This window comes from Solenopsis invicta, unplaced genomic scaffold, assembly GCF_016802725.1.
Source record: "Solenopsis invicta isolate M01_SB unplaced genomic scaffold, UNIL_Sinv_3.0 scaffold_223, whole genome shotgun sequence".
NCBI classification, from domain to species: domain Eukaryota; kingdom Metazoa; phylum Arthropoda; class Insecta; order Hymenoptera; family Formicidae; genus Solenopsis; species Solenopsis invicta.
This window is the reverse complement of record NW_024105253.1, coordinates 41,961-69,743: the sequence shown is the minus strand read 5'-3', so window position 1 is coordinate 69,743 and position 27,783 is coordinate 41,961. Positions and strand designations below refer to the sequence as shown.

Sequence of the window (27,783 nt, the reverse complement as noted above, 5' to 3'; positions counted from 1 at the left end):
TAACTCTATGCGCTTCTAGCGCCACTATCTACTGAGGCGCCACATCTCAGTAAATAGTGGCGACATCTGTTGAGCGGTAACATCCTTAGAAAGATCAATTACACGTCTACAAAAAAAAATTTTCAAAAATTTATTTGGACCGGAGTAGATTTCCGGTATGTATTTTGAGCCCCTGAATCCGAATCCAGGTCTCGATTTGCTCTATCACCCTAGGTTTTTTAAAAAATGGCGGATTCAGTATGACGCATATAGCGTATTTTACTGCTTTTTAACGGATTATTTTAAAACTTCTAACATAAAGGTTTTTAGACTCACTGATTACAAAACTAACATTAGAATTCCGAAATTCAAGATGGCGGATGCAATATGACGGAGTAATCAATTCTGATTTTTTTAAAGGATCGTCTTGATACTTCAACTGTGGTATTCATTTTATTACAACATTAATGTTGCTTTTATATTTATGAAAATCTATGTATTCAAGCTTGATTTACAGTAGGATATCTATTTCAGAAATTTTTTTTATGAGTGGGAAATTTTTATATTATGTCTATGCTTTCAATTTCCTTTTTCAAGAAAGAAAGAAAGAACGCACCTCCAAAAATTGAACAGATCCTTTTCTACATAAGAGTCCTTACTCCATACCATGATTTGCTTCATGACCACTAGGTGTCAGCTAAACTCACAACAGATTTGGTCCAAACCAATCATATAAGACAACCGGGACGATACACAATACGTCATATTGAATCCGCCATTTTTGAAAAAACCTATGATAGAGCAAAACGAAACCTGGATTCGGATTCAGGGACTCAAAATATATACCGAAAACCTACTCCGGTCCAAATAAATTTTTGAAAATTTTTTTTGTAGACCAGTGTTATTTGTCTGTTTAACGCGCCTAAATTCATGCCAATTGAATAATAAGCCTAATAGCACAAGACGTCCTCGGGATGATCCCGAATTTGTTCTGAATGTCCCGGGACAATAATGGGATGGACATAGGACATTATACTAGGATATACCTAAATGGTTATACATTTAGACAAGAAAAGTAAAGGCAAATATTAATCGTATCAAAAAATTTTACAACGGTATCAATAGACAAAATATATCTATGAATGAAAAAACCTTAATCTACATCCCAATGAGCAGACAATATTTTTTAAATGTTTTTAAATACTTTTTTAATAAAAATTTTTTGTACTTAATTTAATTATTGTATTATATTGACATATTTTCTAGTTGCATTCTTATTTAAACAAATAATAATAGAAAAGTTATTCCAGATGCTAATCCGCATTTGTAAAATCAGTAGAAAAACTATAATTTTATACATATATATATAATTTGATTATACATATTTCATCTTTTCAATAATATAAATTTACTTAATCTATCAGTTATATACACATATTAGCATAAAGTGTTTACAGATCATCACAAGGGAACCAGTTTGCAGTGATCACGGAGGTCAAGCAACGTTCACCGAAGTCGCGACTTGGATGGATGACCGCTTGGGAATTTCCGAGAAAAAAATTCCCAATTTTTTTTTGCAAAAAGTGTTTTTTTAAATGTTATTAAAATATTGTTTTGCTCAATTGAAATTATGTAGTTTAATAATATAATATATTTATGCGGATATTCCTTAAATATCCTAAAATGGTCCTGAAATTCTTATGTATATCCCGAGGATTGCGAATAGACGTCTTTAGGACTCCCGATGGGATGTCCACAGGATGTCCATAGGCAAAAATGAGGCGCTCATTTGCTAGTCCACGAGACGTCCACAGGACGTTTCGGGACTATAACAGGTAGTCCTCAGGATATACCGTTCGTCCTGACAGGTCGTCCTTAAGACGTCCCGTGAACGTCCCTGTGCTATTAGGGACATTTTTGAAAAGAACTGTCAAAGTTATGACAGTTCTTCCTGATTAAATCTTTAATCGATGTTGAAATTGTATCATGGAACAACATATAGATTATTAAATTTAGCGCAAGACTTGGTAAAAAGTTACTGGCGACTATTATCTTAAAGTTTTGAAGTGTTTGATAACCAGAATCCATCCCAATTATCAAGATCGAGAAAGTTGAACACTGTTGCACGATAACGTACCATTTCACAAGTCACTCATTGTTCGTCAATTTTTTGCCAAAAATTAAGTCTATGTGCTCAATCATCCGCCATATTTACTTGATTTGACCCCGTGCGACTTTTTTATATTTCCAAAATGAAAATTGATGTTAAAAGAATGCTTTTTCAAAGACATTCCGACCATTCAAACATCTTCAACACAGAAATTAGAAGCAATACCATAAAATGAGCTGAATCATGCGTTTGAATCCCTTTTGAATCGCTGTAACAAGTGTATTGAAGCAAAAGATGATTATTTTAAATAAAACAACATGAGATTTTATGTATTTTGTTTCTGTCGTGTTTTGTTGGTCTAGTCTTAAAAATTAATTGTCGCACCGTGTATATGGACATATTTTATAATCGTATATAATTAAAATTACATATGTTTGTGCGTAATTTTTTATGTAATTATATTATATATTGTGTATAAAATATAATTATATGTAATTATACTATATATGTATAAAAAATTTCCTCAAGAGATGAATATTTATTTTGTATAGTATATATTCTAAATTCTACTTACCGATAGAATCTACTGTAAAATAGAAACAGTGCATTGAAATTATAAAACACATATTTATAAATTTTAAGCCGTGAATGGCTGGTATTGTGCCAACATCTAATTTTGTACTAAATAATTTTTTTGTATTTGTATATGCGGAGAAACATGTTAATACTTCTCCAATAACACTTTTCTCATATAAGGGCAAATTTACTTCTGTTCTTATTTCTCTGGATACGTCTTTAATATCTAAAATACATAATATATCATAATTCGACAACTTTAGTAATATACTAATGTAAAAAACAAAAAAGTTTAAGATTAAAAATAACATTATTAAAAAAAAGAAATTTATACGTACTCGCGGATAAGCCGTACACAAGGTACAGCAAAAAATGTTGTTTTGTTAATTATTAATGACTCGAAACGTGATAAATATAAATAATATCCTCTAATGATAAATAATTAAGTAAATATTTAAATAAGAAATTAACAGTTTAATAATAAAATAAAAATTACAAATTAATAAATAAGGCCAGTGAGACGAGCAAAAAAATTGGGGTGTTTGTATAAAGCATAAATTATATTTATTAATATCTTTGACACATACGTTTCGATTGTATGGAGTCTTCTTCAGTGTGTATTCTTATATTACTAGCGCAATATTTACAACGTAAATATTGTTGTAAACATTGCACTAGTAATGTAAGAGTACACACTGAAGAAAACTCCGTAGAGTCGAAACGTATGTGTCAAAGATATGAATAAATATAATTTATGCTTTATACCAACACTCAAATTTTTTTGTTCGTCTCACTGGCCTTACTCATTAATTTGTAAATTGTATACGAGTTAATCAGATTATTGTAATAAAATAAAAAAATTAATACGAGAAAGTAAACTTAAGTTTTAAAAGATGAAATCTCTAGTACTTCAAAATTGTATGTAATCTGTTAAAATACAAATTTTAATCGGTTTTTTATATAACACACATATACACACTTACCGTTGTTAATTTTGTTCATGTCATTTTTCTTTAAATTTTTTTGGATGAATATATCATATATCGTGCCGATTGTTGTCATGAAACAGAGACCTAAGCCTATACTGTAAATAGAATATATATTTATTCTCTATATTCTTATCTGAATTAAAAATAAAAATTATTTATAATAGTGTATTATTATTACATGTTATTGTTATATTACATTATACAGTGTGTCCAAATTGTAAAATGGTTATTATTTTTTCTCTAAGACGTACCAAATATAAAGAAATGCACCACCGGATAACTTGTCATCATCTTTCAGATTTTTAACCCGAATCAAATGGATGTCCGTGAAATGAAGATCATATCTTAAGATAATTTTGTCTTGAATGATCCTTTCCAATATAAAACTTAGATTGCTTGTAGAACACGATGCTGGCAGACAGAATCCTAGTGTTATCACATCCTAAGATAACATATGCCAAAACATTCATTTATCTTTTTTAGCAGATAATATTTTTAAATATAATACTTACCTCTGTAAACATACGTATATGATATTGAAAAGTACTATTGTATCTAAAATGAGCGACAAAGTAATTTATATCGAAAGGCGGAAATTCTTTTTGTAAATCACGATACTGCATGTTATTCAATATTATTCTCGATGACATCGAAAGACTTCTATTCATCGTATCGAGACACTGGCTACGACTGCCTAGCCAATAATTATTTCCATATAAAAAACCTGGTTTAAATCCGCCACTGGAATCTAAAACTAAAAATAAAAAATTAGAATGAACTTTATATTTACTCAAAATAAATAAATACCAGCTTTTATTTATTAATTAATTTTTTAATATTTTTATTAACTGTGTAGGAGAATATAAAAAAAAATCTCTCTGTGATATTTTTCCCTATCGAAATTTCTAAATATCTCTTAATATTATTTTTAAAATTATAAAAACATTTTATTGTCCAAAAATAAATTATATGTTTATCTTCTGCGCTATTGATCTGCGCTTCTACTGGCCTTCCCGCTTATTAGATTTAATGGTTCCCGATTTTTCTACAAGATTATTTGAAATCAAAAATTTACACGAAAAAATCACTAGACATCAATGATCTGAAGAATCGAATTAAAAAAGAAATGGCCTTGATACCAAGATCTACATTGAGAAAGTATTCGTAAACTTCGTTGATTAATTTTGCGAATGCCGACGTAATTAAAAAAAGTTGAATGAAGGACTCTTGAAATTTAAAATAATTAATACTCGTAAATTAGGCCAATGAGAGTCAGCGCAGGTATAAGTGCGTAAATGTTTATTTCTTATCAAAATACAATTTCAACCTGTTTATTTCATAACAAATTACAATTATCACGGACGTTTCGACTCATTTTGAGTCATCTTCAGTGCATTATATAAAAACAGTTTTAATCGTCATCAGTCAGCAAAAATGGGAGGACGTCGCATCACCAACGGTTTGCCAGATCCGCAGTAGCATCTTTCCCCGTAGCAGTGTCAAAGGAAATGACAATTCTCTATCCAATTAATGTATGTTTTTTTTTCAAAAGATGATTAATAATTATCTTAACTGGCTATATTTGCGTGACTCACCCATTTTCAACTGATGAGGACTACTAAAGCCTTGGATAAAATTTTGTTTTATAAGAATAATTTCAATTCTCTTGTCAAAGTATACACTCACAAAAAGAACGTGCTCACTGTCTCAAGTTAGAATGTACTTATCTTTAATTTTTCTTAAAAACCCAAATTTTTACTATTTTTGTATTTTGACTAAAATTTTTCCATGCTAACCCATGTGGTAATTTTACCTTTAACTTTAATTCTACCAAACAATAGTAGTACTACTTTGTACTTTGTATTCTCATTGAAAAATTTTCCTATTCCAACCCAAGTGGTATGTATTCTAAAAAATGAGTGAAATCTTTAAATTGCGCCAATTATAAACAGAATATATTGCTCTTTGAAATAACTACTGTACTACTTTTAACGAATAAAATGCAAGTGATAGTATATTTATTTTTTAAGTAAAACCCAAGTAGCAGTATCTTTAATTCCTTTTTAAATAAAATTCAAGTGATACTGTCTGTATATTTTTATTGAAACATTTTTCTGTTCTAACCTAAGTGGATGTACTTAATTTAAAAATGAAATATGTAATATTTAATCTCAAAATATTAAAGAGAAAACAGAAATGAGAATGTTTTATTAAAATAAAAAATTTTTAAACTACAAAAAATTGGCGCTGCTGTTTTACATTTTATTTAAATTATATTTAGACATCTAGCAGCGCCAATTTTTTGTAGTTTAACAATTTTTTATTTTAATAAAACATTCTCAATTCTGTTTTCTCTTTAATATTTTGAGATTAAATGTTACATATTTCATTGAAACTTTTTTAAATTAAGTACATCCACTTAGGTTAGAACAGAAAAATGTTTCAATAAAAATACACAGACAGTATCACTTGAATTTTATTTAAAAAGGAATTAAAGATACCGTTACTTGGGTTTTACTTAAAAAATAAATATACTATCACTTGCATTTTATTTGTTAAAAGTAGTACAGTAGTTATTTCAAAGAGCAATATATTCTTTTTATAATTGGCGCAATTTAAAGATTTCACTCATTTTTTAGAATACATACCACTTGGGTTGGAATAGGAAAATTTTTCAATGAAAATACAAAGTACAAAGTAGTACTACTATTGTTTTGTAGAATTAAAGTTAAAGGTAAAATTACCACATGGGTTAGCATGGAAAAATTTTAGTCAAAATACAAAAATAGTACCACTTGGGTTTTTAAGAAAAATTAAAGATAAAGTGCTCGAGCACACACATAAATTGGCACCTTTTTTTACCTTTTTTTGAAAAGGTAATTTTGTACAGATATCACGCGTTTTGTAGTGTTAAGCAATATTTATTTTGGTTGTAATAAAATACATGATTTTTAACTTTGCAAGATTGTGAAGATACATACCACTTGGGTTGGAATAAGAAAATTTTTCAATGAGAATACAAAGTATAATGTAGTACTACTTTTGTTTTGTAAAATTAAAGTTAAAAATAAAATTACCACATGGGTTAGCATGAAAAAACTTTTTTGTTAATTAAAAAAATTAAAGATGAGGTGCGTGCACACGCATACATTGGCATCTTTTTTTACCTTTCTTTTAAAAAATATATATACATGCTTATGTTATTATTTATAACGAAAACCATTAATAAATCTTATTATTAAAAATTCAACATTATCGTTAGGTAGCACATTTTTAGGATCACCAAATTTTAAAAGAATTGATCCCACAATTTAATCTACAGTCCTCTATTCCTACCTTTGAATAACAACAGTAAATATCCAATTTTAATAACTTTTAATTTTAATTTTCTGTTTTTATACGATACATCAAAAGAATAACAATAAAAAAAAAACAATAGAAATTGTAAAGTATTATGATAAAATTAAACATTTTCAACAAGCACTAAATATAATGCTAAGATGTAATGTATCTATATAACATATATAACATAGTTCAAGATAATTACGTTATATTAAATTAAACACATACGCTATGTGTTTGCTAGGTTTGAAAATTAAATTTTCGTTACTCGTAATTAGAATAAAATACTAGACGCCTTTTCGAGATCTCGGGGATCACCACGTCGTCAACACTTAGATCGCCACCGCTGCGCTGCCGCCGCCGCTGCCGCCGCCGCCGCCGCCCCCTCGCCGCCGCCGCCGCCGCCGCCGCCGCCGCCGCCGCCGCCGCCAATCCGTCGCCGTCGCCGTCGCCGTCGCCGTCGCCGTCGCCGTCGCCGTCGCCGTTGTTGTCGTTACCGCGTGTCGTCGCCGTCGTCGTCGTTATCGCGCGTCGTCACCGTCGTCGTCGCCGTTGCCGTCGTCACCGTCGCCGTCGCCGTTGCCGTCGTCATCGTCACCGTCGCCGTCGCCGTTGCCGTCGTCATCGTCACCGTCGCCGTCGCCGTTGCCGTCGCTGTCGTTGCCGTCGTCGTCGTTATCGCGCATTGTCACCGTCATCGTCGCCGTCACCGTCGTCGTCGTCGTCGTTATCGCGCGTCGTTATTGTTGCCGTCGCCGTCGTCGTCGTCGTCGTTACCGCGCGTCGTTGTCATCGCGCGTCGCCGTCGTTACCGCGCGTCGTCGCCGTCGTCGTCGCCGTCGCCGTCGTCGTCGTCGCTGTCGCCGTCGTCGCCGTCGTCGTCGTCGTCGTCGCCGTCGCCGTCGTCGTCGCCGTCGTCGCCGTCACCGCGCGTCGTTTCCTGTCGTCGTCGTCATTATCGCCGTCGTCGTTATCGCCGTCGTCGTTCCCCGTCGTCGACCACCACTAATATACTACGTGCTGTCCTCGATAATAACTTACCTGCGACTTTCTATTGATTGATGAATAGACTCGATCGATCAAATCGACGCGGTTTTACACGACGAAACGGACAAATTGATTAAAAAAAGTATCGGACTGCTCCGCGAACCGAGATTATTATTGTTGACGATTGAGGCATAATTAGGTTAGAAAACCTGTCACGGCGGCCATAATGTCAAGAAGTACTACACCACATACACCACAAGTACACCACAATCGCATACTAATGTATGTCAGCACCACTCTGTGTCAAAAATGTGAAAGGGAGAATTCTTGAGGGCGACGACGACAACGATAATGATGATGAAATCAATGACGTTTCTTAACGCAAAAATGTCGAAAACTTAGAATTGCATCGCGATATCTCCACTCGTAAGGCACGGAGAGAAAAAATTAAAACACCTTTATTATGCAATTCGTTCCCAAGCTATCGATTGAGACTACTCAGAACTTGATCGGTTCAGCCGTTACTGAGATCTGTTAATCTCGTTATGCTTGAACTTGCTGACTCGCGTAAAAGAGGCGCTCGGTCTTTTTCGCTTTTTTTTTTTTAATTGGCACAAGACGCGACCGCGCCTCTTGATATTGACTATATAAATCTCGTTATTTGGATTCTAATGGCTTGCTTCAACGCCATACGCAAAGACAAGCAGTTGGGAATATACAAATCAAAATAAATACATAAATACGGACTAAAAGATAATATAAAAACAAATGAGTCGTTGAATAAATAACTGAGAATAAATTAACTCATCGGCGATTCGACTATTACAATTAACATCAAAGCTTGTCATGTTAAATAAAAATAAATGAATAAATAGAAAATAGTAAAATTAAGGCAAGTTATCGATTATTATAATGAATACACGAACGAGGGAATTCCGGAGGCCCCAAGCAAGATAAACAACAGTTTTGAATTAGTCCTTGAAGAGTAAACGTTTAGAGCCAGGTCACAAATTAATTTCATTAGATGTTGTATCGTTATTTACAAATATACTTATAGATTTAGCTTTAGAAAGCATCTCTAATAGGTGGAAATATTTTAGGGACACTTGCAACATCCTAAAACAAGAATTTTTAATGGGGATACAACTTGTTCTTGATTCGACCTACTTTAGCTTCGGGAATAATTTTTAAGCAAAAATTCGGGATCTCCGTTGTCACCTGTGATTGCGGACCTTGTTATGCAGGATCTGGAAACTTGGGCCCTAGATAAAATTGGAGCACATCCACCCTTTTATTTTAAATATGTTAACGACATGGTGATGGCAGTTTCAGAGAATCTTATTGATCTTACGTTGAAGACGTTCAATTTTTTTCACCCCAGAATGCAGTTTACACTGGAAATAGAGGGTGATAGGATAAACTTTTTGGACATTACCATTATCAAGAACGAGGATATTCTAATTTTTTATTGATATCACAAGCCTACGTTCTCTGGAAGATACTTAAATTTTTTATCGGTTCACCCCTTGTCTCAAAAAAGAGGGACAATTATGGGAATAGTTGACAGAGCGTTTTTATTATCTGACCCTATATTTCACAGTAAGAATATTGAGCTTATTGTAAATATTCTTCTAACCAATGAATATCCTGCTGAATTTATCTTCAAGACAATAAACAGCCGCCTTAAATCTCTTATCAAAAGACAATTGATTAGATGGACGCTAACACAGATATTGACACAACAAATAATAGAGCTCAATGGTTTTTGCTACCATACATTCCTTCAATTTCTGATAAATTCAAGACTATCACAAACAAATGTAATGTATAAACTTTTTTTAGTCTTAATAAATTGAGCAGATTTATTAAAGTACAGAAAGATGTTTTCCCAAAAAACCTGAAGAAAAATGTAGTTTACAAGATTATGTGTAAAGACTGCGATGCGTCATACGTAGGGCAAACTGGCCGAAAATTAAAAATAAGAATCACTGAACATCGTAACCATATTAAGTGGAATACCAACAATCACTCTGTAATCACCGAATGCAGACTCAATTACAACAAATTCAATAGGGAGAACATAAAAATCTTAGACAATGAGCGTTTGTTGGGCAGGCGGTTCAGAAATATTACACATACAACTACCAAATAACAGCCTTAATTTGCAAACAGATACCGATTGCTTACATCATGCGTATTTCTCACTATTGTAACAGAATTAATATAAATTCTGATTCATGTTATTTGCAACAGTTGACTCGCCTGCATATATTCCCTCGTTCGTGTACTCATTCTGTTTATAATAATCGACTCGCCTTAATTTTACTGTTTATTCACTGTTTATTAATTTTACTGTTTATTTTTATTTAACATGACAAGCTTTGATGTTAATTGTAATAGTTGATTACATAATGATTCGCCGATAAGTTTATACTCAGTTATTTATTCAACGATTCATTTGTTTTTATATTATCTTTCAGTCCGTATTTATGTATTGTATTTATTTTTATTTGTATATCCCCGACTGCTAGTCTTTGCGTGTGGCGTTGAAGCAAGACGTTAGAATTCAAATAACGAGATTTACACAGTCAGTATACATTCTGACTTGAGACAGTGAACATGTTTCTTTTGTGAGTGTATACTTTGACAAGAGAATTGAAATTATTCTTATAAGACAACATTTTATCCAAGGCTTTAGTAGTCCTCATCAGTTAAAAATGGGTGAGTCACGCAAATATAGCCAATTAAGGTAATTATTAATCATCTCTAAAAAAAAACATACAATGATTGGATAGAGAAGTATCATTTCCTTCGAACACTGCCACGGGAAAATATGCCACTGCGGACCTGGCAAACCATTGGTGATGTGACGTCCTCTCGTTTTCTGCTGACTGATGACGATTATAATCGTTTATATATATTGCGCTGAAGATGACTCAAAATAAGTCGAAACATTCGTGGTAATTGTAATTCGTTATGAAATAAACACATTAAAATTGTATTTCAATAAGAAATAAACATTTGCGCACTTATACCCGCGCTGACTCTCATTGGCCAAATTTACGAGTACTAAAAAAAATTTGTCTGACCATTTTGGAACACCCTATATACACACACACATATACACACGCGCGCACACGCACGCACAAAATAATTTCATTAACTTCATGACTGTATATAATAATTTCATTTGCTTTATAACTGTATTTCATGTCTGACGAACAAGCGGCGCACAGTTCAAATCTTCAAATAAGTTGGAGATTATAAAAATTTAGTTTAACATTAAGAATCACATAGACTTATGTCGATCAATTTGGAAATACTGTCATAAAGCCGGAGTTCTAAGGAATTATAAAAAATGTATAAAAAATTTCAAAGATAACACCATTACTGTAATATTTTTGTAATATAAGCTAATGTGTTTATTAATGTACTTTATTTTTTTATATGAAATTTCGAATTACTTTACCGTCTCGTTTTCGAGAAAATTGTTATTAAATATGCCTATCCAAATTATTGTTGTTTATTATTTAACTAGAGAAAATAATATTGAAATAATTATGATTAATAATTTCACTTACTTTTTAAACTCCATAATATCCGTTGATCAATAGCGTCTCGAAAGTCTTGCAATTCTTTTCCGCATGTTGTTGAGTTAAGAACATTAGCTTTCGAAGCAATACCATAAGCAGACAATGTTTGAATATGAGTATCATTAAATTCCCAGGTATGTACAGAAACACAAAGTAATGCAACTAAGTTTGCACAAATATACCAAATAAATTGATGTCGTTGGTATAACATTATACAAAGAGGTTTTGACTGCAGCAATTTCTCTTACTTCTTCGTTATTGAAATCTAGAAACCTATACAATAAAAAATTTTTGTATAATTACGAGGGTTGCCCAAAAAGTAATGCCTTACATTTTTTTTTCAAAAATTATTAATTCTACAAAAATGAAATTTACACATATGAAAGAATGATGTTTGTAACACAGAACTGGTGTGTCGTTTCAACACATCTATGCGGTTTAAACATAAGTTGTATTGTTTAAACACATCAAACAAATTAGTGAATTGTGTGTTGTTTTAACACACATAATAACACGTCTGTTTTTACAGTGTACCGACAGGTCCTACTTGCCCTAGTGAATCGCTGGAGGAAGGCAATAGAACTTGAAGGAGATTATGTGTAAAAATAGAGTGAGTAGATAAAACATCATTATTTCATATGTGTAAATTTAATTTTTGTAGAATAAATAATTTTTAAGAAAAAAAATGTGGGGCATTACTTTTAGGGCAACCATCGTATACATACAGAGTTGGATAAAATAATATGAACACCTATTCTGACTCCGAAAAATAGGCGTAATTCAAGAGAGAGTAACTTTGTCAAAAATAATCGTAAAAAAATTTTTTAAATAGCATTTTAAAGCTTGAAATCGCTAGTTTTGAAATTGCTAAGTCATTAAACAATTTACAAATTGTTTACAAAGTTACACGGATTTAAATGGGAATACCGCAAATCTCAAAATATTTTACAAATTTTGCAAAACACTACGACGCAAAATAAAAATTGCACGCAAATGCGGGTTACAGCATTCGAAAGCGTGGATTTTTACCTTCAATTTGCGTTTTTGATGAGCATTGTACGATTTTTTTTTTCACTGAGTTAGGCAACACCAAAGCAAAAATGGCCTTTTTTGCTTCAATGTTGTATAATTCAGTGAAAAAAATCATGTAGTCATTATATATAATTATACATAATTATGTACGATTATATATATAATTATATACAATTATATACAAAAATCACGGACATATTTGATATATAATTATATATTATTATATATACATTAATATAAATATGAACATATTTGATATATAATTAAATATTTAATTATACAGGGTGAGCTATTTGAATTTATTACCCCAAATATTTCCGTTTCCTTGCATTTTACAAGAAAATGTTTCAGACAAAAGTTGTATGGTTTCAAGGGGGTCATAAGATGGTGTCATTAATTTGACCTTGAATAGTTGCTTGAAGGTCACGTGAAGGACACCTCCAATTTTTTTAATGGGACTACCTACTTTTTATTACATATTCTTGTAGTTTATCTCGAGATCTTTCCAAAACACTATAAGAAAGGTCATTTTTGTTGATTACCTTCTGAGTTGTGAAGCTTCAAAGTTACGTTGTACTGTAACTTTCAAGCGTCATAACTGGGAAAATCTTTAACAAAAATAAACTTATTTATAGTGTTTTGGAAAGCTCTCAAAATTGACTACAAGAAAATGCAATAAAAAAATATAGAATGTTAGGGAAGTACTGATACACTTTAATTAGGGAACTACCGATACTCTAACATTGTATCTCTTATTGCATATTTTTGTAGTTTATTTCGAGTTTTTTTGAAAGCACTACAAAAAAGTTTATTTTTGTTAAGTACTTTCCGAGTTGTGACGCTTAAAAGTTACAGTACACCGTAACTTTCAAAACTCACAACTCAAAAAGTACTCAACGAAAATAAACTTTCTTGTAGTGTTTTGGAAAGATCTCAAGATAAACTACAAGAATATGTAATAAAAAGTTGGTAGTCCTATTAAAAAAATTGGAGGTGCCCTTCACGTGACCTTCAAGCAACTATTCAAGGTCAAATTAATGACACCATCTTATGACCCCCTTGAAACCATACAACTTTTGTCTGAAACATTTTCTTGTAAAATGCAAGAAAACGGAAATATTTGGGGTGATAAATTCAAATAGCTCACCCTGTATAATTAAATATTTAATTATATTTAATTATATATCAAATATGTTTATATTTATATTAATGTATATATAATAATATATAATTATACACTACTCAAAAGAAAATAGGGAACACTTTCCAGACACCAAAAATTAGGCTATTTTCAAATGACTGTAACTCGGTGAAAAATCATCGTAGATAAAAAATAAAAAAAGCATTTTGAAGCTTGAAGATCCAACTTTAACGCTCTATCAGCAGATTTTCAAAATTCTTTTAACTTCCTTGTCTTATGCAGTAAAAAAGCACACCCTGTTTTGTTCCTTAAAATTTCGTATTTTTGACACTTTGCAGCTCGACCAACAAATTTTTTTCGAACAATTCAAGTAAAGCTTCATAAACTACAACATTTTGCCTACAAAATGCTTTTTTTAAAATTTCTCTACGATTTTTTTTGACCGAGTTACGCTACTTTGAAGCTAAACCTGCATTTTTTACAAATGATATCCGTACTCCGTGAAAAATCATCGTAAACAAAAAATCAAAAAACCATTTTAAAGCTCGAAGTTTCAGCTTTAACATGCTGTTAATGGTTTTCAAAAATTTTCTCAATTTCTTAGTACTATGCCCCAAAAAAGATACACTGTTTTTTCCTTAAAATAACGTATTTTTAACAGCCTGTAGCTCAATAAAAAAATTTTTCTCGACAAATCCAATGCAAGTGCCATAAAGTATGACATTTTCTCTACAAAATGCTTTTTTTAAAGTTTTCTCTACGATTTTTTTTGACCGAGTTACAAGACTTTGAAGATATACATTTTTTACAGTACATTTTTCCGAAAAATGACGTCTACCGCCGACATTAGCATTACCCAATGTGCACCACGTGGAGGTTGTCGGTCGGATTTTTGCACATCGTGTGTGTGTGTGTGTGTGAGTGTGTGTGTGTGTGTGTGTGTGTGTGTGTGTGTGAGTGAGTGTGTGTGTGTGTGTGTGTGTGTGTGTGTGTGTGTGTGTGTGTGTGTGTGTGTGTGTGTGTGTGTGTGTGTGTGTGTATGTATCACAGCAGAGATAAGGACCCCGCAGTTCGTCACTTCTGCAGTATTTAATGACTCCAAACCCTCTCTGCTGTGTGTGTATGCGCTCGCGCGCATGAGAGTTCAATAGTGTGTATTTCCTCCTCTCTGATCAATTACTGCTTGCAAGCGTTCTCGCATATTTATACATCTTGCAATACGATCTTGCGGAATGTTGTGCCAAATTTCCGTTAAAATTTCTCCCAATTCTTCTAAATTTCGCGGCTGTTCCTCGCGACGCCTTAATCGTCGTTCCATTTCATCCCAAATGTGCTCGATTGGATTTAAGTCCGGGCTATTGGCGGGATGATTTAACAGTCTAATTGCGTGTCGTTGAAAAAAACGTCGCGTTATATTCGCCGTATGAGGTCGAGCGTTGTCCTGCATAAAAATAAAGTTCCGACAGGTTCGATTTAATAGCAAAACGTGTGGTCGTAGAATATCGTTGATATAACGAACACCCGTCATTGCCGGAGGTGGCAGGATCACTAGATCACTTCGTCTTGTAAGTGATATACACCCCCACACCATCACGGAACCGCCGTTGTAGGATCGTATTGGCATAACGCAACGTCGATCATAGCGTTCATTTCGTCGATGCCAAGTACGTATACGAGCATCATTGCCATAAAGGCAAAAACATGATTCGTCGGAGAAATATACATTTCTCCAATCCCTAGCGGTCCAATTTATGTGATCGCGCGCAAATTGATAACGTACTTGGCGATGTACGAGTGTGAGTCTTGGTACTTGTGCACGAACACGAGAACGAAGACCGGCTTCTCTCAAACGATTGCGAATTGTTTGTTCGCACACATGGCGCAAATGAATGTCATTACGAATGTTTCTTGCGGTAATTATTCGTCTTTCTAATGCATAACGAACAATGGCTCGATCTTGTCTATTTGTCGTTAATCGAGAACGACCACTACCTTCACGTCTCGTGTAATTTCCCGTGTCTTGATATCGTAACCAAGCTCTACTCACTACGGACACAGATGCACCAATACCTTGCGCCACATAACGCATACTAAAACCTTGTTGCAAAAGCGCAATTATGCGTGCAACTTCTACGGCCGATAAATGTCTACGCGGCATTTTGAAAATTCCGTGTCGCTTATCACACTGCGAGAATCGCCGGCGTACTAAACAAAATTTTATTGTATTGAGCATGCAATGTTTACATATGGTCATCTTTGTCTAAAAAGAGATTTTTTTTAGACTAAGACGACTATATGTTTACAGTTCACAGGATTGGAGAAATGTATATTTCTCCGACGAATCATGTTTTTGCCTTTATGGCAATGATGCTCGTATACGTACTTGGCATCGACGAAATGAACGCTATGATCGACGTTGCGTTATGCCAATACGATCCTACAACGGCGGTTCCGTGATGGTGTGGGGGTGTATATCACTTACAAGACGAAGTGATCTAGTGATCCTGCCACCTCCGGCAATGACGGGTGTTCGTTATATCAACGATATTCTACGACCACACGTTTTGCTATTAAATCGAACCTGTCGGAACTTTATTTTTATGCAGGACAACGCTCGACCTCATACGGCGAATATAACGCGACGTTTTTTTCAACGACACGCAATTAGACTGTTAAATCATCCCGCCAATAGCCCGGACTTAAATCCAATCGAGCACATTTGGGATGAAATGGAACGACGATTAAGGCGTCGCGAGGAACAGCCGCGAAATTTAGAAGAATTGGGAGAAATTTTAACGGAAATTTGGCACAACATTCCGCAAGATCGTATTGCAAGATGTATAAATATGCGAGAACGCTTGCAAGCAGTAATTGATCAGAGAGGAGGAAATACACACTATTGAACTCTCATGCGCGCGAGCGCATACACACACAGCAGAGAGGGTTTGGAGTCATTAAATACTGCAGAAGTGACGAACTGCGGGGTCCTTATCTCTGCTGTGATACATACATACACACACACACACACACACACACACACACACACACACACACACACTCACACACACACGATGTGCAAAAATCCGACCGACAACCTCCACGTGGTGCACATTGGGTAATGCTAATGTCGGCGGTAGACGTCATTTTTCGGAAAAATGTACTGTAAAAAATGTATATCTTCAAAGTCTTGTAACTCGGTCAAAAAAAATCGTAGAGAAAACTTTAAAAAAAGCATTTTGTAGAGAAAATGTCATACTTTATGGCACTTGCATTGGATTTGTCGAGAAAAATTTTTTTATTGAGCTACAGGCTGTTAAAAATACGTTATTTTAAGGAAAAAACAGTGTATCTTTTTTGGGGCATAGTACTAAGAAATTGAGAAAATTTTTGAAAACCATTAACAGCATGTTAAAGCTGGAACTTCGAGCTTTAAAATGGTTTTTTGATTTTTTGTCTACGATGATTTTTCACGGAGTACGGATATCATTTGTAAAAAATGCAGGTTTAGCTTCAAAGTAGCGTAACTCGGTCAAAAAAAATCGTAGAGAAATTTTAAAAAAAGCATTTTGTAGGCAAAATGTTGTAGTTTATGAAGCTTTACTTGAATTGTTCGAAAAAAATTTGTTGGTCGAGCTGCAAAGTGTCAAAGATACGAAATTTTAAGGAACAAAACAGGGTGTGCTTTTTTACTGCATAAGACAAGGAAGTTAAAAGAATTTTGAAAATCTGCTGATAGAGCGTTAAAGTTGGATCTTCAAGCTTCAAAATGCTTTTTTTATTTTTTATCTACGATGATTTTTCACCGAGTTACAGTCATTTGAAAATAGCCTAATTTTTGGTGTCTGGAAAGTGTTCCCTATTTTCTTTTGAGTAGTGTATAACGTAAGAAGGAAGGAAGAAGAATTGTGAGAATATAAAATAGAAAAAAAGATAGATGGAAGAAAGGAATTAAAGAGAGTGGAGAAAGTGATTATTATTAAATAAAGAACGAACAAAATTAAAAATGCAATTAAACGCGAGTTTGAAGATTTATTTAATTACTGGTAAATATCATATCATATTTTGACATTTTGTGTTCCAGGAATAAAAATTTTTTTAATCGAACATTATCTTTTTTAGTACAGATTTTAAAAATGTGCAATGAAGGTAAATAAACGAAAAGGAATGAAATAATGTAAGACGAAAGGAGGAAGAATTGTAAGAGTGTAAAATAGACAAAAAATAGAAAGGAGAAAGGAATTAAAGAAGTCGGAGAAAGTAAAAATTTTTAAATACAGAACGAAAAAAATTAAGAATGCAATTAAACTCAAATTTGATGGTCTTTTTTTAATAAAAGGAGGAATATTACATGATATTTTGACATTTTATATTATAAAAATAAAAATTTCTTCAACCAAACATTATCCTTTTAGTACAGATTTTAAAAATGTGCAATAAAGGGGAACGAAGAGGAACGAAATAATATAAGAAAAAAGGAGGAAGAATCGTGAGAGTGTAAAATAAAAATAAAATAAACAGGGAAAAAGGAATTAAAAAAGGCGGAGAAAATACAGATTTTTAAATAAGACAGAACAAATTAAAAGTGGAATCGAACACAAGTTTAAGGATTTTTTTTTAATAATGGGTAAATATTATATCATATTTTGAGATTTTGTGTTATAGAAATGAAAATTTCTTTAATCGAACAATTTCTCTTTTAGTAAAAATTTTAAAAAGTGTGCAATAAAGATAGAGAAACGATGAGGTGAAAAATAATGAAAAAAAAAGAAGGAAGCATTGTGAGAGTGAAAATAGAAAAAAAATAAAAAGTAAAAAGGAATTAACGAAGGTGGAAAAGGTACAGATTGATAAATAAAAGACGAAAAATATTAAGAATGAAATTGATCGTGAGTTTGAAGATTATTTTATTAATGGGTGAATTTTACATGGTATTATGACACTTTGTGTTTTAAGAATAAAAATTTCTTTAACTAAACATTATCTCTTTTAGTATAGATTTTAAAATAATGTGTCATATATAATTATATTTAATTAAATATTATAAAAGAAATAAAATATAATAATAATGATTAAAAAATAAAATCTATAGCTTTGAAAGCGCGCGCGTTAGCGCGCGTGCGTGCTAGCTCCTTTCTGAAAAAATGTATTGCATCGATTCTCGAATTATCGAATTTATTATTGTCGCTTTTCCGAAGTGCTGATTGGTTCTATCGCTGTGCTAACTTCGTGAACGGCTGTCATAGCGGAGATCGTGTTGACAGTTACAGACATAATAACTGTTATATACATAAAGAGGTTAATAGTGTGATATTATTATATTATTGAATTTATTGGTAATATTAATTAATATGCGATCTCGAGAAACACTTTATATCAACGATAAGTTGTTAGATATACAAGAAGCAATGTCTTCTGTTTAAGTGTTTAATTTCATGTAATTTATGTATTATTTAGCAACGTTGTTGTTTCTCTGTATCTTTCTCTTGCAAGATTAAAAAGTTGTTATCTCTTGTTCAAGTAATTCTTTAATTCATAATATCTCGCGACAGGAACGCTAAAACTCAATTTAATTACCAACATTGGTTATGGGCCCAGATTGGTCTGTTCGCGAGTAAATTACTTGTTTTTTGAAAGTAAAAATATTAAGAGACAACGATGAGTAAGATGTCAGAAGCGTTTCTTCCTGTTACCAAATTACGAGGCAGAGAGAATTATACAACATGGAAAATAGCCATGGAAAATCTTCTCAACTTGAATGGCTTATGGAAATCAGTCCTTGGAACGGAAGAGAACGAAAAAAATATAAGGAAGGCGAAGGTGAAGATAGTGTTAAGTGTAGACGAGACGCTCTACATACACGTATCGAAAGCGGCTACAGCGGAAGAAGCATGGAGAAATCTACAGAAAGCCTTTGAAGATACGGGATTAACACGTAACAAAGTTGGTTTGCTCCGAAAAATAACAACAACAAGATTAGAGAATTGTGAAAACATAGAAAAATATATAAACGACATCATGTCTCCTGCGCATCAATTGACGGCTGTTGGTTTCGAGATAAATCAAGAATGGCTTGGCACAGTTCTGTTGGCGGGACTTCCAGAAAAGTATGGATCAATGATTATGGCATTGGAGAGTTCCGGGATAGCAATAACTGGAGATTCAGTGAAAACTAAGCTGCTGCAAGAATCGAGGTGTTATGAAAAATCGAAGACATCGAAGGACAGTGATTCAGCGTACCACGTGAAGCGGCAATTCAGAGGCGTAATATCGAGACTATTTTCGAAGAATATTAAGTGTTGGACGTGCGATAAACAAGGTCATATCTCCAGTGAGTGCTACAGAAAGAAGAAAGATGATAAAGAAGGTAAGGACAAAAGATGACCAGAACATGAGAAGAAGAAGAATGATTCGGGTGTCAAGGTGGCGTTCCTCGCAAATAACCAAGTAAGTGATGAAGGCTGGATCATAGATTTGGCGGCATCAGTTCATATGACACCAAACAAGAAATATTTTTCTTCAATAGTAGCGATTAATGAAAATGTTATTGTCGCGGATAATAAGAAATTGCGTGTTGAGGGAAAAGGTTCGATAAGAATATCGGCATTAATAAATAATAAAGTTTGCGAAATTATTGTGAATGATGTATTTTATGTTCCTGAACTTAAAGTGAATTTGTTATCGGTGCGGAAAATAACCGAAAGAGGTTACGTAATAAAATTTAGCGAACATATCTGTAAAATAGAAAATGCGGATGGTGACTTAGTTGCGATAGCAAAATCAATAAATAATATATATAAATTAATACAACCGGATAACGTCGCGTACAGTTGCAAAACAGATGATAGTTTAATGTGGCATAAAAGGCTCGGTGGCATAAAAGTTATTAAGAGATAAGCATGCGCGTGGTCTTAGTTTTAAAGATCCGAATAAGCGTCCATGTGAAGTTTATGCAAAAGGCAAGCAAACAAGACAGCCAATAAAGAAAAATGAGTGAAGGGCTAAGAAATTCTTAGAATTGATACATTCAGATGTCTGTGGACCGATGGAGGAAGCTTCTATCGGAGGTTCAAGATGCTTTGTCTTGTTTGTCGACGATTTTTCAAGAAAATTAAGTATATATTTTTTGAAAAATAAAAGCGAAGTTTTAGATGCATTCAAGACCTATAAGGTATATGTTGAACAACGCACAAGTAATCGAATTCTTGCGCTACGATCGGATAATGGACGTGAGTATGTTAATGAGCTGTTTAAACAGTTTCTTCGTAAAAAAGGAATACAACATCAGTTGACTATTCCATATACGCCACAACAAAACGGGTTAGCAGAACGTAGCAATCGAACAGTAGTAGAAAAGGCGCGCTGTTTACTTGTAGATGCAGGATTATCAAAAAGATTTTGGGTTGAAGCATGCTCAACAGCAATTTATTTAATTAATCGTTTACCAGCTAAAAAACTTCAAGGACAAACACCGTATGAGATCTGGACTGGCGAAAAACCAGATTTATCACATTTAAAGGTTTTTGGATGTAGGGCCTTAGCATATGTTTCCAAAAAACTGCGACGTAAGTGGGATGACAAATCAAAACCTTGTCTATTTTTAGGATATTTAGAACATACTAAAGGGTATCGTCTTTATGATGAAGAAACGAAGAAAATCTTCAGGAGTAAGGACGTGATCTTCGACGAAGAAGCATTTTCAAACAAAGAAAGTGAGAAAATGATTTCTACAGTATCCCACGAGGAAAGTGAAATAATTTACGCTGTGAGTGAATCTGAAAACCACGAAGAACAAGAGGAGAATATAAATAATGTCTCTGAAGAAAATGTAGAAAACAATTCCAATAAAATTGATTCACAAGAGACAGATAATGAGATTGACGAAGTGAATAACGATACAAATTCAATATGCGATAATCAACAGATACAAGAAGATGAAGAATCGCTATCACCACGTCGTAGTAATCGCATTTCAAAACCGAAAAGGTGGCTTGACTACGTAACATTTAAAGTTTCGATGGAATCTACAGGAGAGAAACCTATTAACGTACAAGAAGCATTGAATAGTACACATAATCAAGAATGGCGCATAGCAATGAAGGAAGAGCTCGATGCGCTAGAGCGAAATAAAACGTGGGAACTGTGCTCCTCGTCCAAAGGACGATTCTGGGGTATTTAAAATTAAATATAATCCTCAAGATGGATCTCAACGTTTCAAGGCTAGATTAGTAGTAAAGGGCTATGAGCAAGGGATAGATTATCATGAAACATTTTGTCCTGTAGTAAGATTTAGCACCTTGAGATGTTTATTTACTATAGCTGCAGAAAAGGATTATGATATAGATCACTTGGATGTCGTGACAGCATTTCTCAACGGAGAACTTAACGAGGAAGTATACATGGAGTTGCCGGAAAGATTAGAAGTGAAGAATAGCAAAAATCAAGTATGTAGACTTAAGAAGGCTTTATATGGCTTGAAACAGGGGGCCTATGCTTGGAATAAAAAGCTGGATCAAACTCTACAGGAGATAGGATTTACAAGATCGGAGACAGATCGAAGTTTTTATATACGAAAAGAGAGTGGAGGTGCAATTATGTTTATAACAACATATGTTGATGATCTGCTCTTGTTTACCAATGATCAAAATCTTAAAAGAATAATTATACAAAAATTTGAAAAGAAATTCAAGATGAGAAACTTGGGCGGTGTATCCAGAATTCTAGCGATCAATGTACAACGAGATCGAAGAAATAAAGAAATAGTACTAGATCAAACGAATTACATAGAAGAAATTTTAAAAAGATTCAAGATAGAAGATTGCAACCCGGTAAAAACTCCGCTAGATGTCAATCAAAAATTAACTAAAGATATGATGCCGAAAAATGAAGCAGAAATTCAAGCAATGAAAAATATTCCGTATAGAGAAGTGCTTGGCAGTATAATGTATATTTATCAAGCGACGCGGCCGGATTTAGGTTGTGCAATTTCACCTTTAGGATCGTTTGCAGAAAATCCGGGAAAGGCATATTGGTATGCGATAAAGTGTGTATTGCGTTATATAAAAGGTACGAAAGATTTCAAATTAAAATTTAATGGAATGGAAGTCGAGAAGTTAGTTGGTTATACCGATGCTAATTGGGTCGGAGACATAGATAGTCGTCGTTCAACGAGTGGATATGTGTTTTTGTTGGGAAATTGTGCAGTGTCGTGGTGTTCAAAAAGACAACAAAATGTTACTCTCTCAACAACAGAATCGGAGTATATAGCAATAACGTTAGCCAGTCAGGAATTATTATAGTTAAAGAAACTTTTAAATGAAATAGATAATTCATATGTTAATACTCCGATAAGATTGTTGTCAGATAACCAAAGTGCAATTAAATTAATTCACTTTAAAAATTATCATGCTAGGTCTAAACATATCGATACTAAATACAACTTTGTTAAAGAAAAAGTATCGTGTAATATTATAAATTTAATGCATGTATCTAGTGAGGAAATGATTGCGGATGCACTTACAAAGCCTGTAACTAGTATGAAAAATGAATATTGTAGTAACGGTATGAGTCTGAAGAAATAACTAACAAAAGTTGTTTACTGTGTCTCGAGTTTGAGTGGAGGAATATTGGTAATATTAATTAATATGTGATCTCGAGAAACACTTTATATTAACGATAAGTTGTTAGATATACAAGAAGCAATGTCTTCTGTTTAAGTGTTTAATTTCATGTACGAGGTGTGTTCAAAAAGTATCGCGAATTTTGAATTTTCGCGGGTTACGTATATTCGAATTTCGATCTTTTTGTGGCGTTATGTTGGTACTCATGTCTCTCACTTATGCTGACAAGCTCGGCCATTTTGAATGTTCACTTAATTGTTGACAGCTGCTTTGCTTGCACGTGTTTTGGATCGTCTTCGATTTTTACCTATTCAAAAAAATGGATCAAAGAACCTGTATCAAATTTTGTGTGAAAAACGAAATTAAGTGCGCGGATGCATTCCGAATGTTGACTGTGGCATACGGAGAAGCTACCTTGGACCGAAGCAACGTTTATCGGTGGTACAAAATGTTCTCAGAAGGCCGAGAAGATGTGAACGACGAAGAGCGTGCCGGACGCCCGAGCACTTCAACAACAGACGAAAAAATTAATGAAGTGGAGAAAATGGTATTGGCCAATCGTCGAATCACCGTTAAAGAAATTGCTGAGGACCTAAACATATCGATTGGCTCGTGCCATTCGATTTTTATCAATGATTTGGGCATGAGACGGGTCGCCGCGAAATTCGTACCAAAATTGCTCAATTGCGACCAAAAACAGCATCGCATGAACATTGCTAATGAGATGTTGGACTCTGTCCGCGACGACCCAAATTTGCTCCAGAGGGTCATAACTGGTGACGAATCGTGGGTTTATGGTTATGACGTGGAAACCAAAGCTCAATCATCTCAATGGAAGCTGCCGCACGAACCAAGACCGAAAAAAGCACGCCAAGTTCGGTCGAATGTGAAAGTTTTGCTGACAGTTTTCTTCGATTGCAGGGGCGTGGTGCATCATGAATTCTTGCCACAGGGTAGAACGGTCAATAAGGAATATTACCTGCAAGTTATGCGCAATTTGCGCGAAGCAATCCGCCAGAAACGCCCGGATTTGTGGAAGAACAAAAATTGGCTTTTGCACCACGATAACGCCCCTGCTCACACATCGTTGCTTGTGCGCGACTTTTTGGCCAAAAACAACACACTAATGATGCCGCAGCCACCGTATTCCCCAGATCTGGCCCCCTGTGACTTTTTCTTGTTCCCTAAACTGAAGAGGCCCATGAAAGGACGACGTTACGCTACGCTTGACGAGATAAAGACCGCATCGAAGGAGGAGCTGAACAAGATAAAAAAAAATGATTTTTTGAAGTGCTTCGAAGATTGGAAAAACCGTTGGCACAAGTGTATAATATCTCATGGGGATTACTTTGAAGGGGACAAAATAGATATTCATGAATAAATAAATAATTTTTGAAAAAACACAAAATTCGCGATACTTTTTGAACACACCTCGTAATTACAAGCAACGACGTGTGAGCAGGGGCGTTATCGTGGTGCAAAAGCCAATTTTTGTTCTTCCACAAATCCGGGCGTTTCTGGCGGATTGCTTCGCGCAAATTGCGCATAACTTGCAGGTAATATTCCTTATTGACCGTTCTACCCTGTGGCAAGAACTCATGATGCACCACGCCCCTGCAATCAAAGAAAACTATCAGCAAAACTTTCACATTCGACCGAACTTGGCGCGCTTTTTTCGGTCTTGGTTCGTGCGGCAGCTTCCATTGAGATGATTGAGCTTTGGTTTCCACGTCATAACCATAAACCCACGATTCGTCACCAGTTATGACCCTCTGGAGCAAATTTGGGTCGTCGCGGACAGAGTCCAACATCTCATTAGCAATGTTCATGCGATGCTGTTTTTGGTCGCAATTGAGCAATTTTGGTACGAATTTCGCGGCGACCCGTCTCATGCCCAAATCATTGATAAAAATCGAATGGCACGAGCCAATCGATATGTTTAGGTCCTCAGCAACTTCTCTAACGGTGATTCGACGATTGGCCAATACCATTTTCTCCACTTCATTAATTTTTTCGTCTGTTGTTGAAGTGCTCGGGCGTCCGGCACGCTCTTCGTCGTTCACATCTTCTCGGCCTTCTGAGAACATTTTGTACCACCGATAAACGTTGCTTCGGTCCAAGGTAGCTTCTCCGTATGCCACAGTCAACATTCGGAATGCATCCGCGCACTTAATTTCGTTTTTCACACAAAATTTGATACAGGTTCTTTGATCCATTTTTTTGAATAGGTAAAAATCGAAGACGATCCAAAACACGTGCAAGCAAAGCAGCTGTCAACAATTAAGTGAACATTCAAAATGGCCGAGCTTGTCGGCATAAGTGAGAGACATGAGTACCAACATAACGCCACAAAAAGATCGAAATTCGAATATACGTAACCCGCGAAAATTCAAAATTCGCGATACTTTTTGAACACACCTCGTACTATGAGAAATGAAAGCACTGTACTTAACATGGGAAACAAAAAAGCACTGCCATCTGGTGGTGAAGTGGGAAATTAAATGGACTGCAGAAGGGAGGTCAAGGGGATCTTCAGAAAAGAGAACAGAAGAAGCTTTTTTATGCAGACAATAACCATTAACTTATGCCGAAACCGGTAAAGTTTATTATTAGGATTTCAATGCTTCTGTTTACCGAGGTCTCAATAAACAGTAGCCTTGAAATTCTAGTATTGAACTTTACCAGCTCCTGCATAGGTTAATTGTTATTGCCTACATAAACCATCCGTCAAGATGCAATTTCACGCAGCGAGTAAAAGCTGGCGTTTTACCCCCACTCAATTGCAACGCAAAGCAGCGTTAAAAAGCTAAACGCTATCGCCTCTATCCTTTTCATGTAGCGAATAAAAGCTGGCGTTTTAGCCTTACTCTACCCAACTCCACCGCAACGCAAAACAGCGTTAAAAGCGGCAATTGCTAAGTACATAATCTGACAAAAATGGAGTTGGAATATTATAATCAATATATCAAGTATGTAAAATATTATAAACACACAGTGGCGGTTATAGCTGAAATTAGAAGACGTATAGCTGCTGCAATTGCTGCAATGTATTTGTTAAAAAAAGAAAAAGAAATAGATATAAAAAAAAGTTTTGGGTAGCTCCGATTTTTGTAAATCGTAATGAGCACAGTTTCTTCTTTGCATCGGGCCGAAATTGTTACTAATGTATTTACCGCTTTTAGGATAAAAATAATATGAATTTTTATCTATGTAACATTCATTATATCCCTCCATACAAGAGTGCCGATATATTTCTTCACTTTCTTGTATGGTACAAACAATTGTTTTGCACACACCACAAGTATATGAGGGTATAACAGAATTTCCTACAATATAAAAAACACAGTTATTAACAAAATATAACAAATAAAGCTATCTAACATAAATAAATAAAAAACAAAAAGCAACCTAGTCTAAAAGTATGCTTACTATATGTATATAATATATACTAACTTTGTTTGTATTTTCAGGTGATGTCGATTGATTTAACCTTTTAGTCATAATTTTATGACTAAAAGGTTAAATATTCACTTTTGGAAAGTAATTAATTTGGAATGTAATTTAAATTTCAGCGTCGTTTTGCTAAAAGTTAGATTGTGTCGAACTTTGAGCGTTTATCCTCTGAATTTGCCAAATTGATGAAAATTGATGGAGAAGGGGTAAACACCAGCGTTTAGTCGCTAAAACTTGGACTGTGTCGAACTTTGAGCATTTATTCGCTGGATTCGCCAAATTGATGGAGAGGGGGTAAAACGCCAGCTTTTATTCGCTGCGTAAACTTGCGCCTTTACTCTGGGTGTATTCCGAAAGTTCTATTGAAAATATTCTTTTTAATCATAAAGTTGGTAGCACTGTAACTAACTACGCTGTGTTCCGTAATGTAAGTTTAATTTGTGATTATTGTTGGTTTGCAAAATATTATTTACTGACAATAATTTTGATTTTAAAATAGAAATTGAAGAACACAAGAACTTCCAAAAATTGAAAATTAACTGCAAAATTTGTTTGTAGGATAAATTTTTTGACGGAACACAGCGTAGTTAGTTACAGTGTTACAAATACCTTTATTATTAAAAGAGATATTTCGATAGAACTTTTGGAATAAAGTGGAACCTAACCCTCTACATTTGTTGGAGAAACCAATTCATCAATGCTATCACACAAAAATCGAGTGAGCAGATGCTCACTCTTACCAACTTACATTAAGGCATTTTCTGATTGGTCATTTTAACTCCCACTTTCAAGTGGACCTCATTTTTTCCGTGTTATCGGAAACCGCTATATTAGTTTCACCCCCGTGATCCACGTGTATCCAGAGAACGTTGAAGTGCCGTGGCGTTAATAAGTGTGGTAATTGTTCAGAATACGGACTGCACCTTCGATTTTAACTAAATTAGGCTCATTCGACGCGTTTTCA

General features: G+C 34.3%; 1 protein-coding gene and 1 long non-coding RNA gene across 2 annotated transcripts; one reads left to right on the top strand and one right to left on the bottom strand.

Moving 5' to 3' along the window:
- Positions 1 to 2,574: 2,574 nt before the first annotated feature.
- LOC120359871 (nose resistant to fluoxetine protein 6-like) lies at positions 2,575 to 12,009 on the bottom strand. The gene is made up of 5 exons (XM_039459297.1): positions 11,565 to 12,009; positions 4,167 to 4,408; positions 3,906 to 4,096; positions 3,649 to 3,749; positions 2,575 to 2,891 (listed from the first exon to the last, which is right to left on the bottom strand). The coding sequence occupies exons 1-5, from the start codon at positions 11,785 to 11,787 to the stop codon at positions 2,656 to 2,658; spliced, it is 993 nt and encodes a 330-aa protein (XP_039315231.1). The 5' UTR covers positions 11,788 to 12,009; the 3' UTR covers positions 2,575 to 2,655.
- LOC120359872 lies at positions 10,568 to 10,982 on the top strand. Its single transcript, XR_005576648.1, has 2 exons — positions 10,568 to 10,704; positions 10,779 to 10,982. It is a non-coding gene; the product is annotated as an uncharacterized LOC120359872 (long non-coding RNA).
- Positions 12,010 to 27,783: the final 15,774 nt, after the last annotated feature.

Coding starts and splice junctions, on each gene's coding strand:
- LOC120359871 (XM_039459297.1), bottom strand. CDS start 11,787: ATGTTATACCAACGACATCAATTTATTTGGTATATTTGTGCAAACTTA. Junction 4,409..11,564: donor GATATTATGGAGTTTAAAAA/GTAAGTGAAATT, acceptor TTTTATTTTTAG/TTTTAGATTCCAGTGGCGGA. Junction 3,750..3,905: donor GGTGCATTTCTTTATATTTG/GTACGTCTTAGA, acceptor TTCTATTTACAG/TATAGGCTTAGGTCTCTGTT.